A 15,862-nucleotide genomic window follows, 5' to 3' on the forward strand; every position below is an offset into this window, starting at 1 on the left:
CACTTTAACTAATCTGTACATTGCTCTGACCACACCAATAAATACCCTGACAGTTTTAAGAAATGGAATCATCTGGGACATACGGACCAAAGATTAGATGGGAAAGAACTGAGAAACATGGCCACCCTGTCCTTAGAAGCTAATATTCCATCCGCTCTACCTCGCTGACTCTCCCCTGGCTTTCTGCTCCCCGCTTCTATGTTTTCCCGTCTCTGTGAGTGTGATGTGTCTGGTGTAGCTGCACTCTTTTTTCCTCGCCTTTGTCTGTCCACATGCCCATTTGGTGAGCGTAAACTGAAAAGATTCCACCGAAACCTGACGTTTGCTGCTGATTCACTGCGTCCACGTGTGTGTATGTCTGGACATCTGTGTATCGGTATGCGCATGTGTGTCTGCAAGAGGGCAGGTGTTTTGGGGCTTGGCAGTTGTCATCATTCGTTTTACATTGCCTCTTACTTTTCTTTTCTGCCAACTGTATTATCTCCATTAACTGTACAAATGAACATCCATGTACTAAAAAAAAAAAAGGAACCACTTCAAACTGTGTATTATGAATTAACTTAAGTATCCAGTGTATTGTGGGTCTGTGAATCAGTGTTAAAAATATCTGGAGGGGATGATGCTTCGTATTTCTACTGAAGGAGAATGATATAACTTGTGCCAGAAAGCAGGGGAGGGGGTCGTTTAAAGGGAGGGAGACATGACGCCATGCCAAGAAAGAAGCAATAAATGACCTGAAAAAGATGGACGCAATGGTTTCTTTACAGTCTTTTTTTTTAATTCACATCAGTCTTCATTCGTTCTGTGTATGTGTATATATATGGCAATTTTAGTTAAATCACATTTGAATATACATGTTTTCCAAAGTTGAAAACAGTGTTGAGTGATAGGTTAGTGATTTGTACGACATTGACAGAAGGATTTAAGCCTTCCTTTCCGTGCTAGCAAGGAAGTCCCTCGTCATTACTTTGTTCCTTCAAATAGTTGTAGCATTTACATAGCATTTTCATTAATGATGCCACCGTTATGCATCACTGTTTTCAGAAGTATAAGGTCCAGAGGCGTATTTAGGGGTCTGAGTTGTTTCACTTTGAGATGGCAGCAGAGGTCATATCTTCCTCCAGACAACATCCACACCGCTAACCCAGACACGAATACCTCCATTCTTCCAGAGTTGGTTTCTCAAACTACACACTATACACAAGTATTAATGTGTCTGTTTTTTGCTCCAAGTGTCTGTCTCATTGGCGTGGACATTGTCACTTTGTGGCTATAGATGAATGATGGCACATGAATTGAGTTTCATGCTTTGGCTAAGGAAGTTACCCTTATTTACTGTTGATACAAAAGCGGTGGGCAGGCAAACATGAAGGTAATATGTAGCACCCACTAGGTTTGAAGGTAAAATAAGCATTTTATCTGTTTGGGAACCAAGATATTATCATTAGTTTTTAAATTAATAAGAAGAAAGAAAAAAATGGGTGACACTCCCAAGTCAATTCTTTACACAGATATTGCAATGTGTTTTCAAATATAGTCATCTTTCAAATCATACATGAAAAGGCATGATTCCAAAGGCATGATTCCTTGGGGCTCCATCCCAGAAATATTTGCTCAAGATGTCAGTGGTCTCAGACGTGTGTCTACTGACTATACATACACACAGCAGAATTTGAGAGGGTTTTAAAACCCATGAAACTTCATCTGCAATCCAGCTCATTTTCTAGCTTCCGGAGCAAAGGCGGTTGCGCATGAAAAACGTCTCCCGGAGGGTGTGGCCTGGCCATATCATGACAAATATTTACATTTACTGATTGTGGAAGACGCTCTGCTCTCCTTTTTTTGCAGTGAACAGGGAATGGATTGCTGGACATCCTTTCCTCCTTTTCCTCCTCTCTGTTCCCCCCTTTCAGTAACCTTTCACTTTCTCATACAAGCTATAAATACAGACTCCTATTAGTCCATTACATTGCATTCTCCCACTCATCCCCCGCCCCACTCCTTCTCTCAGACACCACACAGTGAGAGACCTGCAGTGACGTAATGCTGGCTATCTCATTAGACGATATCATAAAAAGCCTGTTGTCAGGGCAACAGCTCCCTGTGTATCCATGGCAACCAGCCACCATGTTAAGGTAGTGCATTCTCCCCAGCGAAAGAGGGAGGAGGCAGTGACGACCAATCATGGGCAAAGGAATGCCATCAGGAGGAGGAGGCAGATGGGGAGTTGAAACAGTGTGACTCCTGCTGGTTACATCTGGGTGTTGCAGGTCACATCCTGAAAGAGGATGCAGGGTTGAGTACGTCAGTGTTTATATCAGCGTAGTTACAGATGATGGACAAAGCAGCACGCCTCCCATGCTCAGAGGTGTTTGCATGGTGGTGAACTCACAAGGATGAAGTCTGTCTGCCCCAGTTTGTTGAGAATATGGAGCACAGCATCGTGAACCGTGACGAACAGCCTGCTCTTGGAGATGGACTCTGAGAAGAAGCCTGCGGATTCCAGCTGTTCCATGACGCATGCTGATATTCAAACACAGAGAGACAGAAAATGATGTTCATGCTGAGAAGAGTGTGCTGAAACCTTGATGCATTTGATATCTAAACCTTCAGCCTTGAGACTGCATTAAGAGTACGACTGCTTTGTCTGGCTGTTGCACTGACCTTGGCAGCCTGTGAGATAGATCTCCACATTTATTTCTCCAAAGTCCCTGAATGTCTGGCAGAAAATACAGATATAATTTTTACATGTGTCTGTCATTGTGTCTAAAAAAAAACATGGGGTGTGCGTGCGAATCAAATGTCCTACATTTTTCAAGGTATTCACAGCAACAGTGTCCACAAAGCTGGTTGTGGAGATGTCCAAGATAATGCTGTGTGTGCCAACGTTGCAGGATGCTTCCTTCTTTCCTTGTTGTTGTGATACCTTGGAGATGTTGTCATGGATTCCCGTGTCTGAGTCGGAGTCTGACATTGTGTGTGTGTCATGTTGGTATGCCCAGTTTAAGTGGCTGTTACTAGGGTCCTTCATAGAAAGTTTCTTTCAGGCTCAACACAACACGATTCCCCTGTTTCTGGGCTTCATCCTCATTTATCTCCTTTGTACCACTGGACAGGCTGCAGATGGCTTTTTCCTGACAAAAGGAGATCTTTTTAGTTCAAAATCAATAATCTAAAATAACATTGGGTATCTTTAAATGAGTCAATGACTCTGTTGTACTTGTTTCTTTGCCTCCTTCTTCGCTTTCTTTTTCTGTTTGTGTTTCAGCTTCGCCTCCCGTTTCTTCTTCGCTGTCAGCAGCTTCCCGATTTGAATTCCACTCTGTACCAAATTCGTATTCATGTTAAAGCGAAAGAGACGGACGCAAGAGACAATGAAAGCACTAAAGGATACTGTACACAGCCGGTGAAGATTTCAGCTACACACACACACACACACACACACACACACACACACACACACACACACAGACACACACCTTTTCTTGCAGGGCCTCCAAGTACATTTCAGCATTTGTGTAGTAGATTGTCGAGGATGAGCGGAAGATTTTAATTCCTGGAATTTCTTTGGCCTGCAGGGACGGACGGAGACGTAGTATTGTTTCATGCCTGCCTTGCTCGTGTGCGAGTTTTAAGAGTCACTTCACCCAAGACGGCTTTGTGTTTTTCATATTTTTCAAAGCATTTAGTTCTACATTTACTAAATCTGACAAAAACAGAGGCTTGTTTTTGCCTGACCTCGGTCATAGCATCTACCATCACATATTGGACGTAGACATACAGAATATTATGGTTCTTCAGTGTCTAAATACATCCTACGGATGCAAAGCCACAAATTTCAAGCTGCTGATGGTGCATGAGGGAAGTCTCCATATCTGCACAACCTGTGCCCATTCCTGCTAAAACATATTTCAAGAGACAAGTGACTAGTTCATCTGTGCTATTGAAAGTTAAAAAATTGAAGATGATCCAACAGAAGGGGCTGTTTTAAACATAATCTCCCCTCTCAAAGTGGTCTCACAAATAATAAATCCAAAGCTACAGTTTGACATTTGGGTGAATTGACTCTCTCTTTCCTTCTATGAAGCAACTTCCACGAAATGTTGTTACCTCCTTGTAGATTTCCACATCCAGATACAAATCAGTGCCCGGCACTTGTCCCAGGATAGAATAGCGAGGCCTGGGAGACAAAATTTTGCATCATTGTAAAGGTTTCATGTTTATTCAATACAATGGATGCTTACAGTTGCGTTCTGCAGATGACGGTGAGCATGGAAAAAAGCCGACCGAGACGGCCAAACCCAAGTCCAAGTTAAGCAGGACAGTGCTGAAGAACGTCACCAGCCACACAAGCTAGAGGGCAGCAAAACACTGATAGTCAGTCAAACCCCGCTGGAAAAGGGTCCACACTGGATTCAACTCCATGAAACCGAGGATTTAAACTCACCAGATCAACCTTGTTGGTTTTCCACAGTGTTTGTATGTCTACAAACTGCTTAAACATTCCCTTTAGGTTCACAAACACAATTGTGGATAGGACAGCCTGATGGACAACATACACAGATATATTTGTTTAGGATGCAGTCTTCTGCCAGGAAGGTGATGAGTGAGTCAGTGTTGAAAGCAGAGTTACCTTGGGGAGATCTTCAAACAGAGAACCTATTTTTAAAACTGTAATCAGCACAATGATGGAGGAAATCACGCCAGCAACCTGATGACAACAAATATATTAAACTAAAGAGGAGCGTCTACTGTAGAGACCGATGTTTCTGTGTCTGTGTTTACTTGTGTCTTGCCCCCCGTGCTCTCCTGCACGAGGCTTCGGGACAAGGATGACGTCACGGAATAACACTGGAAGAAGCCGCCGACAGTGTTGCTGAGACCAAGAGCGACCAGCTCCTGTGTAAACAGATGGTGCATTTCAGGTTTGAGGTAAATGTAAACAAAGCTTTCAGCACAGGCACATGCGAATTCTGCAGGTTTGCACGTTGACATTTTGCTGAGATGTGTGAGGGCACACTCCACTGAATAAAGCTTAACGGGAATGGTTTAGCATCTTCCTCCTGGAATCAGTCACATGTCTGCAGGAGCGAGAAAACACGAACAAACAAAGTAAAAAAGAGGACATTTAGTGTACGTGGGCCTTATGTTCAATAAGAAATTCTTTTACATACAGTTTGTTGAACGCTGCAAACTTTGCATTCTGGCACCGATCATCTCATTTTATTACACAAACATGTTACAGATAGTGGCAGAGCTGCTCCAACAATGCAACAACAGAATAATCACGGTAAAGTAAAGTAATATACATGTAACAATATAAAATGTAAGTAAACCACAAAACCTAAAATACAATATAAGCAGGTGGTTACGGAATGGACATAGATGAGCAGTGGTAAAGGAAAGAAAAGAAAAAGAAGGTTTGTTTGTCTCTCTGTCTGTCTGTCTGTTAGCAAAATAACTCAAAAAGTTATGAATGTATCGTCCTGAAATGTTGACAGCATATGGAGTATATATATCTGTATGACTGTCTGACTGCCTCAAGATGATTCTTTTTTAGTATATGATTACTTAGAAAAAAAAACTTTGGTAAATTGGTAAAATCCCTAACTCTCATTATTTACGAAATCTTACAAATTGCTATTTCTATTTACATTTGATTCCAATTCACTTGCAATGACTTAGGTTGATGTAGAATGTAGATGTAGATGTATTAACCTGCCAAGTTGGGGATTGGATCCAGATTACAGATTTGGCAGTCAGTCAAAGTTCCACATGTTAACATTGCAATTTTGTTTACGACAATAAAGTATATTCTATTCTATCATTACACTGAAAACTACGATTGCACACGGTGCTGAAAGAGTAGCATTGTCAGTATGTGCAGTGGTGTTCGGTCCTGTGCTGTGGTCACAGGGGGTTCACGTCATTTAGGTAAAGAACTGAATGAAACTTCTTCCTTTGTTCCACACAAACATCTCTGTTGCTTCAGAGCAACCCTGTCTCCTAAGAATTACGATCCCACACAATTAAAAAGCATTTTCAATTAATTACGTTAGTTTTGTTAGTAATGTAATTGAGAAAGAATTACATTGGTTTCCAGTTGCGTCAAGAATGAGAGGATCTTTTGTTCATTCACAAAGCCTTTTCACAAATTAATTTATGAAAGAGAAATGGGTGGGATATGTTGGTTAATAAAACTATCAAAATACGTTTGACTGAGCATGATTTTAATTAAAAACACGTTTGACCTGGGGTTATTTAGCAGATATGAAACAAATAAAGTAGGTTCAGTATTTCTAGCCACCCAAAATCATTAGTGCTGGCCCTAACCCTAACTGTAACGATCATGTTCGTAATTCACATGATCATTTTGAAGTCGCGTTGGTCTGGAACAGATCAGATCCTAATCAGTGCAATTTGACTGGTCCGTTAGACTCCATTTGTGATCAGTCCTTGAAACGATCCTCTACACTACTTGAACATACCGATTTAAACAAGTTTACACATTCAAATAATGAGACTGCAGGTTTGACGTGTGCTCAGACTAGAAGAGCATCAGTGGTAGTGTTAGTCCAGTGTTCCAGCCAGGACGAAAACTGCATTATTCCTCCTGGATCCAAGGTTCGACTATCGGTCAAATTCTCCTCTCCAGTACCCTCCTTCCTTTATGGAAGGCATGGAAAGTAGGACTGAGGAGATCCTCAAAGAACTCTTTCCACCACCCAACGATATCCCCCGTCACGGTCAGTAGCTCCCCACCTCCACTGCACACAGTAGTGGTGGAGCTTTCCCCTTTTGACGCCAGAATTTCTTCGAGGCCAACCGGTAGTCCTCCTCCATGGCCTCCCCGAACCTCTCCCAGACCAGAGTTTTTGCCTCTACAACCGCCTGAGCTGTGGCGCGCTTGGCCTGCTGGTACCCGTCAGCTACCTCAGGAGTCCCACGAGCCAACCAGGCTTCATAGGACCCCTTCTTCACCGCTCGTACTTGTGAACGCCCTTATGCTCGAACATGGTGTTTGTTAAGGACTAACCCTAACTAGCACAGAAGTCCAACAACAAAATACCACTCTGGTTCATATCAGGGAGGCCTTTCCGCCCAATCACTCCCCACCAGGTAATACTGTCGCTGCCCACGTGGGCGTTGAAGTTTCATTCAAGTTGAAGCTTGAATTGATTTTTGATAGAATTGCAACAAGAAACAGGATGTGTGACTGAGACCTCACCTGGTTGCTGTGCACCTTGTAGCCATGTTTTAGGGCAAATGTTTTGCCCAGAGAGATATTGATTGCGTAGCCCACAATGGCCACAGCGAACGCATCGCCTACCACCTGAGAAAACAGATTCCCATCTGGAGCACGAGGGGCCTTCAGCCTGGAGTGAGAGAAAGAACAAAAAAAATTAGGCATCAGCTGAACGTAAATGCTGAAAGCCCTGCAGCTGTCATGACACATCCTTAAGTACCGTCTTGTTTTAACTCATTCACTGCCATTGAACAGAATGTGTCGTGATACTTAGGAGAGGAAGAGTGTCTCGATAGTGAGAAAAGACATCTCCGATGCCTTCATCACAGTTGAGTGTTATCTTTAAGACACAGACAATTGACCCGAGCCAAGCGGTGAGAGTCAGCGTGGTTAGTTATGATGAATTATGATGAATCAATGGACAGGTCAGAGACTAGTCCACAGACACTCCAGAAAGACCAGAGAGACATGAAGGTAAGAGCTAGCTAGCTAGCTATCTTTTACTGCTGACAGAAGCGATCAAAGTTCTCCTCCTCCATGTCCGTGTCACATGAACGCCATTTAGTCCAACTAGTTCACTTCTGTAACATATGGTTCATTTACTGGAACCAGTACTGAAGGCCTTTTCTATTTACAGATAGAAGATAAAAATGTATTTTTCTCCACAATGATCACACTGCAGCAATAAAAAATGCATTTTCATCATTTTCATATATTTCTATAATTTACAGATTGTGCATTGAGGTTGACCATGGAGCAGATGAAATAGATGGAAGGAAACACTGTTCAAACAATGTTCAGATGTCTTTCAATAAAGCAAAAAAAAAAAAAGAAATATCAAAATCACTGTTGTACTTGAAATGTTTCTTTCCACAAACAGTTCACTGTCACTTTTTTGGGGAGAAACAAGAGTTTTTGGTGAAACCAGCCAATGTTCTAGTACAGATTATTAACGAACGGAAAAAGGTAGAAACAAACTCTTTTTTTCTTGATGAAAGAAGAGAGTCTACTCTTTCTGTAGGTAGGTTTTGGCATTTATATATAGTCATACAGCACAATATTCTCTTAAATGTCTGACAGTATGGGACTCTCGGCTTTGAAAATGTAATAATATGTTATTTATCTATTGGACAAGAATGGTAATGTTGAATGTTAAAACACGTGCTGGTGTGTTTACACGTTTGTCTGCCCGTGTGTCTTTAACCCGACCTAGTTTCTTGGCAAGGAGTGCGCAAATCCTTACTCTTATCTGTACCACCTCTCACCCTGTCTATCTCTCTGTTTGCTCCCCCCTCCCCAAGAAATTGCCACTATTCATATTTTTTTACAAACACAAATATTTGGATGTATCTCTTACATCTAGGCTAATTAACTGTATAGGTAACTTGGTTCAGCAACTAATTCAGTCAATTTAGGAAAATATCTACATTTTGAATGGATTGGGATACTTAAATATGAAAAACTAAAGTCCAGCTTTGTAAAGTCGCAAACATACCCGCTGGGAATCTCTCCCACCACGTCGATGTTGTATCGATCAGGAAGTCTGCAGAAGTGAGTGATGACTGTTGCGACTATGACCTGGTGAGAAAAAAAAACATAGTTTGATCTGTTTTTTTTAAGTGATGCCCGGTCAAGAGCTGTGATTAAGAAGTGCCCTGCTGGCCGATCAAAGGCCTCACCACTATGAGTTCTATGGGAATGGGCATGGGCAGCTTCTGTCTGTAGCAGGCGTTGATCTCCTTCACCACAATGAGAACAGTGAGCGCCACCAGGCTGACCACCAGCTCTGGCACCTGGGTTTGTGGCAGGAGCCGGCATATGTCTACCAGAGTCTGTGGACAGCAGAGATTATTACACACAGCAAAGTAAACTGACCTCCTCATGAAAGCTAGTTTGAGATGTCATAGTTCCCTCCGCCAAGGAGGTTCTGCTTTTGCTGGTGTTTATCTGTCTGTTTGTTTGTCTGTAAGCAAAATAATGAACACATTTTAATGAAATATTCAGGAAATGCTGCTAATGGGACCAGGACCAGATGATTAAATGTTGGCAGGGTTCTGGAACCATCTGGATCCAGGAATCTGTTGAAGGAGTCTTACTCATCATGAGATAGGGGCATTTTTAGCATCTGTGTCTAGAACTCCACAGTTGCAGCAGTGCGCTGTCTCTGTGGGCCAGTGGTTAGCGTGTCTGGCTGGATGGAAGTTTGTTTTTTGTTTAACTATTGAAATAAAAAAAGAAAACGAATAACAAAAAGAAATAAAATAGCAGGTCAGTGACAGCCTCCACAAATAGCAATTGTATTACAATGCGTGAGGCCTCATCAGGTTTCCTTCCCTGTTATGAACAGGTGATTGGATTGGTGAGGGGAAATCACAAAGACACCATTCTCATTCTCCGTGTTACAAGTAAATACCTTTTTAAATGGTTGGGAGCTGGTGCTATAAGGTTACATGATACATAAATAAATATTTTCTCAGACGGCTGTGGGAGTGTTTATTAGTTTATGCTGGTTTGTGATTGATAAACCTTGTAACAGACGTTTGACAAGCTATCTGTGCCAAGCGTTTGTCATTAAATGTTCCTCCTTATCTACAAGGAAACAAGCTGAACCATTGCAATCGATGTCAAAGTCTTAGGTAAATACTAATTTGATGGTTAATAATTAGTTATTTGTAATTCTGTTTGTCCATGTTTTTTTTTCTGCTGATGCATGATTGAACTTGGACATCTGCTAACTTGAAATCTAGCTTGATTTCACTTTTATCACTTAGATATGTCATGACTGTGGTATGACATTCATGTAAGGCTAAAGGTGATCAAATGAAAATTCAATGTCATGAAGCACACTAAACCTTTGAGACCATGTGTTCAGCTGTGACATGTACTCACATAAATCAGGGACAAAGGACCACTGAACCGAGAGGGACTGACTCCAAACAAGTACTTCAGCTGGGAGACGCACACATGACACGCTGACCCCGTTGTGTAGCCTCGAACCAGCGGCTCAGACAGGTAGGTGACCACAAAACCAAATCTCACCACACCTAGCAGGATCTTCGGAGGGGAGGGGAGACTTGTCAGGAATGAACATGACCACAAGGAGAGGCTACTCAAAGACTAACACACCTGGAAGATTCCCGTCAGGATTGTGAGGGAACATGCGATCTGCACTCTGTAAGCATCCCGTTCGTCCACATTCACACTTCCTGTCCCATTTGTACCATTAACAATGAAGTTACTGTCTGGGGCCAGACGCTCTGTCACACTCCCAATCATGATGCTGACCACAGCAAATGTACCTGAAAGCACAAAACATGTTTCAATTATTGAGATGACTATTAATCCATTAATAATTTAGTGCTAAATTATTGAATTTAGATACTGACTACTTTGTCAATGTACAAGCAGTACAACAAAAATAAAAAAACAAAAAAAACTAACCTATCCTTTAGAGCCTACATGAGATTTTGCTCTTTCATCTGGTACATATTTTATTTTAATATGACATACTGATTCCAAGAAATATATATGAATGTAAACAGTCTCCCCTACGTAAGACAGTCACACATAAATCCAATGCCTACACCATTAAAAACTAATGAATATAAAATTATTTATAATAACAGGGCTATGACAACCAAGAGTGAAGTACATGTAGAGATGGAGGGGAAATAAATATCAGTGTTTTTTTCCGAAAAATGTGGAAAAAAGATTCTCACTCAAATTTTCTTTTTTCTTTCTTTCTGGTTCAGCGTCTAAAAAACTTAACTGAACGTACATGTAAAACAAGACGTGTGGAGTTGTCATGTTGGGTTTTAAGAACCACAGACTGACTTTTTTCACCTTTTTTAGGACAAAGAACTAATCAATTAATTGGGAGAATAATTTACAGATTAATAAATGAGAAAAATAGGAATATGTCTCAAGCTTCTTCTGTCGGACCCACCGATGGAGATGTGTCTGGAAGTACCAAAGATAAAGTAGACCAGCACTGGGTAGAGGGAGGTGTACAGGCCGAACACCGGCCGCAAAGACGCCAGGAGCGCGTATGCCATGCCTGATTGTGAAACAGGAAACCAAGTATGTCAGACTATTGACTCGGCTCTGTGAACAAGTGGTAAAAGAAAAATAAATTCTACACGCACATACACTCCATATACATGTTATTCACTTAAAATATCCTTAAACTTACATAAAAAACATTAAAAAATCAACTATATCACATCTATAGAGATGTTACGTCCAGGCCTGAGATTAAACCAGCAAGTGCCTGAAAGGTCCAACGTGATCTTTTCAATCATTAACCCAACGTAACATTTTAATCTCAGCAAACGTGAGTAAATGTACCTTTTTTCTACAGTTTCCTTCAGTTTGTAACTAATCTAAGGCCTCTTGTGGGAGTTTTTATTAACAAGCAAACATGCTAGAATATGGTAAATTCAGTAAAAGAAAAAAACGAACTGTATGGAAGGCTGCTGCAGGGGCATTCTGTCAATATGCTCACTAAACATCCTTTTTTGCTTGCACAACTTCTTTGGTGGTGGTTGGTTCAGTAAAAACTGCTTTTTGATCTTGTAACACTTTGGAGTTGGGAGGTATGTTTCTGAAATTACAGCACTCAACAGTGTTAAGTGAAGTTCAAAGTCTTTTATTATTTTATCAAGTGTGAGGTAGCCACACTTGGGACTTTTTTGAAGTCACATGTCCTCCTATGTGATATTGACAGACATTATGAGCCTTTAATTATGAGCCTTTTTTAATTTAATGGTTGTATCTCCAAAAAAAACCTAAACACACACACACACACACACACACACAAACCCTGTGGTAGATGCATGATGCCCACACTGCAGCCAGAGATCACATCTCCGATGGCGTTCTCCTTGATGGAGTATTTTGGTAGCCAACCCAGAACTGGCACCCAGCTCAGCACGACCTGCTTGACCCACGGCACCGAGCACCTACAACAGTCAAACCAGAAACATACAGCATGAAACAACCTCTTCTTAAATAACAGTGAGTTTGTCACTACAATAATATATTTCAAGTTGAAACAAGGTGCAAATGCATTTTGGAGGCATACGACATGTGAGGAGGGAGAACAGCTCCAAAACGTGCCTAAATGAAACGTGGGAGTTGCAACACATGCCCGATGGCCTTGGCTAAAAAAAAAACAACAAAAAAAAACAAACAAATACTGGGTAACATGTGTTGACTGAATTCAACAGCATCTGCAACACCGACACAATTTATTGAATTCTGAATTATTGAATTATTTCATTTTCAGCAACTGCAGCATCTTTATATTGTGTTATTCATTGATTCATTTTGACCAATCGATTCTTTTTTTTGGTCTATAAAATATGGTGATAATGGTCAATTGGGGTGTCTGAAGCCCAAAATGACATCCGTAGATGTTTTGTGTACAAGAAAAACATTCAGTTAACTATTGTTAGAGGAGCAAACAGTAAGTAATTATTCACATTTAAGACGCTTGAATCAGAGAAATGTTTTAAAAAATGTCAATGAGCAATTATTCAGCAAAGGATTGTTAGTCCATTCATTTCTGCAGCCCTAGTTTAACTTCAGAATATATGATATACAGAAGCACGTTTTTATGCTTCATCTCATGTCGTTAGTCTTATCACGCCTTCCTCTCATTTATTTTTACCTCAGGGACTCTTTCACACGTTCACCCAGGGGTGGTTTGGTGCACCACGTTCCTCTGTTTGCCACCTCATCCAGACTTAACCCGTCCAGAACCGGTCGCTGCACAAAATACTTTGCAGGTGAACGTCCCTTCTCCTCCATGTCAGCATCTGGTTGATTGGACAGGTCTGTTCTCAGCCTGAGGTCCGGCTTCAGTGGAAAATCCAGCTCCACGTGTACAACAGAAAGTCACACTGTGCAGTGTGAGTGAAGCTCTGCTTGAGCCTTCAGCTGTTTGTTGGACTGTGGGAGTGACTGTTTCCTTTCCAGCTCTTATACGACATCAACACCCACTCTGAGTGGATGTGCTCTGTACACACCTGAGGTAATGTGTGTGAGTGAGTGTGTGTTTTCTCTCTCTTAACTCACACAGAAAAAAGCCCAAACTTGGCACTAGGTGACACATTGAAAACATCCACGTGACACACACCTGATGATACTGTCTCAGTTCTGTGTTAAAAATTGACATTACTTTTGAACAAAACACACACACATCCTGAGCTGTGGAGGTGGATATTATTTTTATGGTTTCCTCTTCTGAGTCAGCAGAAAGATTAAATACACTACTGCCGTTGCCTAATGTCTGATACAAATAGCATGTGGACATTAAGTGATCAGTCATGTGAGTCCAAGCACAGTAAGTCAGTACAATGTGCATGGGACATAAACAGGTCAAAGGAAAGGACATTTGGCAGAGTGTGTCAGTTTTTATTGGTGGGAATGGGAACACGCTTTGATAGATGGAGTGCATCTGCCAATCTGAAAATTAAATCAGGAAGTAACATGGGATTTAGATCATATTCTCACAACTGTCAACACATCAGAGCTAATTCAGTGCAATTCAGTTTTATATACAGACCAGCAATAGACGTTTCATTTACAGATGGATTAGAGAAAAGGAACTTTTCTGTAATCTAACTGAGCAATTGTCCAACTGCAATCATGACCTTGAAGAGCTCATGTCACATTCAATTAATTAGCAAGCAATCCTGAGAAACAATAATAATGTTCATAATGATCAGTGTTTGGAAATATAATTTGGTTATAATTACAAGTTAAATGGAATCGTGTCAATATTTTGATGAAATTTATCAAGTAACTAATGTAACTAATTATATTTGATGACTTGGAGGATTCCAAATGTTGAATGAAACTGACCCCAAAGCTAAAACACATAATAGGCTTTTGCCAAAATTGTAACTAATTACTAATTAATTGTCACTTGATGTAACTAATATTTTAAACATTAAACATATTTCCATAAGTAACATTTGCCTCCAATATTGGAACAGATTACAGTTATATTTGCTTCGTAATTAACCACGTAAGGCATTTAAATGTAATTAGCTACGCAGCAACACTGCTATTAATAATATGAGACAGTACCATTTCTGCAATGCTGGGGTGGCACATCACCTCAAAACAAAGAAGGTTCTCTGAGACCTCTCTGTTCTCATGCCTTCATGAGTTTCAATCAGGGTAAGCTGGGTTGGGTCCAGCTTCCCCGTGACCCTGCAAAGAGGATGAATTGTGTATCGTGTTATTATGACACGTGAAGGTATATTCAATATTCAGGTTTCTGCTGACATTAGCTTGTTGTATATTCAAACATACCCATGCCTACGTGTAACAGCCTTCTCTTTATGGAGATGGATCAATTCTTTTCCTGTGGCCGATGCGAAATTCTATAATTCCCATGCCTTCTTCAAAGCTGGGCCATATTTTAATGATCTTGTTCCCATGTGTTATTGTTTTTGTCACCTGATTCCTTCCCTTTTTTCTCTAAATGAAACCCAAATACATCCATGGTAACGTGGTAGCAGATACTAGTATGATTCAGTGAAAACATGGTTGTCAAGGTGTTTCATTGACATTTAGCCTCATCTTGTTCATTAAAGCTTTATGACAATGCTTCTCCTGCTTTAGTCAGCATCACATGAACTTTACTCCAGAAGACCTTCAGTGTTGGGTGCCAGTTGGGAAAAGAGCTCCAAGCTGATTCTCATTGTCAGAGCAAACTCATTCATGATCCTGCAAATATCATTCAGTTATATGTGTTATTAAAAAATGGCCCAATATATCTTCAAACGTGGTCACATAAAAGGTTCTATTTGCCTGTAAACCTGTTGATCTTACAAAAACACTGATCCATCACCGTCTTGACAGGGCAACTTCACCTCATCAGTTTAATGTTCATGCAGAGCTGGTTAATGTTTGATGGGACATTTGTCAAAATGACTTTTATTATTGATGGCATTTGTCTTGATAGTCAACTATTTGCAAAAAAGTAATGATGAGAGAGGCCATGAAAGAGCAGGAAAAGGAGGACAGAACAATAGCTGCAAGTGTGATAAGTCAGGATCTTCTGGATCTGATCTGGTTTGCCTGTAAAAATTTAAGAACAACAAACTGCCTTTGAGAAAATGTACAACTATTTACACAAGGTTGTCCACTATGCATGGGATTTAAAACTTACTTTTTGATGTTTGCTCTCTGCGTTTTACTGGTTCTTATCCCATAAGACGTGAATGAGGACATCCATTCTTACATCTGAATTATGTTTTAAAGACATTTCAGGTAATGGTTTTAGGTTCATTTTTGCATCATCTCATATTTTTTGTGGTGTTATGACTCAAAGAGTACTGCTCTCTTTTTGTTGTTGTTTTTTAAAGGAACAACTGACTCACAGAAGGAGATTCTTATTAACCACAGTTGCTGATACACACATTACACTGGAACTCATTTTGTGAGCAGATCTGAAAGATGTATGAACCACTAATCACTCAGACACACTGAAGCTGATCACTCCGTATCGAAGGTGTTGTAAGATAACAGAGAACAAACAAAACAGAGACTTGGTCTTTTGATAATAAGAAATGATTGAGAACAAATAAGGAAGAAAACTTG

The 15,862-nt window shown here is 40.6% G+C and overlaps 1 protein-coding gene across 1 annotated transcript; it reads right to left on the reverse strand.

The window, feature by feature from the left end:
- Window positions 1-2,251: 2,251 nt before the first annotated feature.
- On the reverse strand, window positions 2,252-13,057 carry LOC144741353 (solute carrier family 26 member 6-like). Its single transcript, XM_078623925.1, is given in 22 exon segments — window positions 2,252-2,278; window positions 2,393-2,523; window positions 2,665-2,719; window positions 2,810-3,034; window positions 3,036-3,120; window positions 3,122-3,134; window positions 3,211-3,322; window positions 3,480-3,572; window positions 4,111-4,180; window positions 4,245-4,279; window positions 4,282-4,353; window positions 4,448-4,543; window positions 4,634-4,711; window positions 4,786-4,899; window positions 7,229-7,376; window positions 8,742-8,824; window positions 8,926-9,078; window positions 10,136-10,300; window positions 10,373-10,545; window positions 11,193-11,303; window positions 12,068-12,207; window positions 12,918-13,057. Coding segments are annotated over 22 exon segments (2,319 nt in total).
- Between the last annotated feature and the right edge of the window lie 2,805 nt (window positions 13,058-15,862).

The sequence above is a fragment of the Lampetra planeri genome, unplaced genomic scaffold (assembly GCF_965212315.1).
Source record: "Lampetra planeri unplaced genomic scaffold, kcLamPlan1.2.h2 scaffold_515, whole genome shotgun sequence".
Taxonomy (NCBI): domain Eukaryota; kingdom Metazoa; phylum Chordata; class Hyperoartia; order Petromyzontiformes; family Petromyzontidae; genus Lampetra; species Lampetra planeri.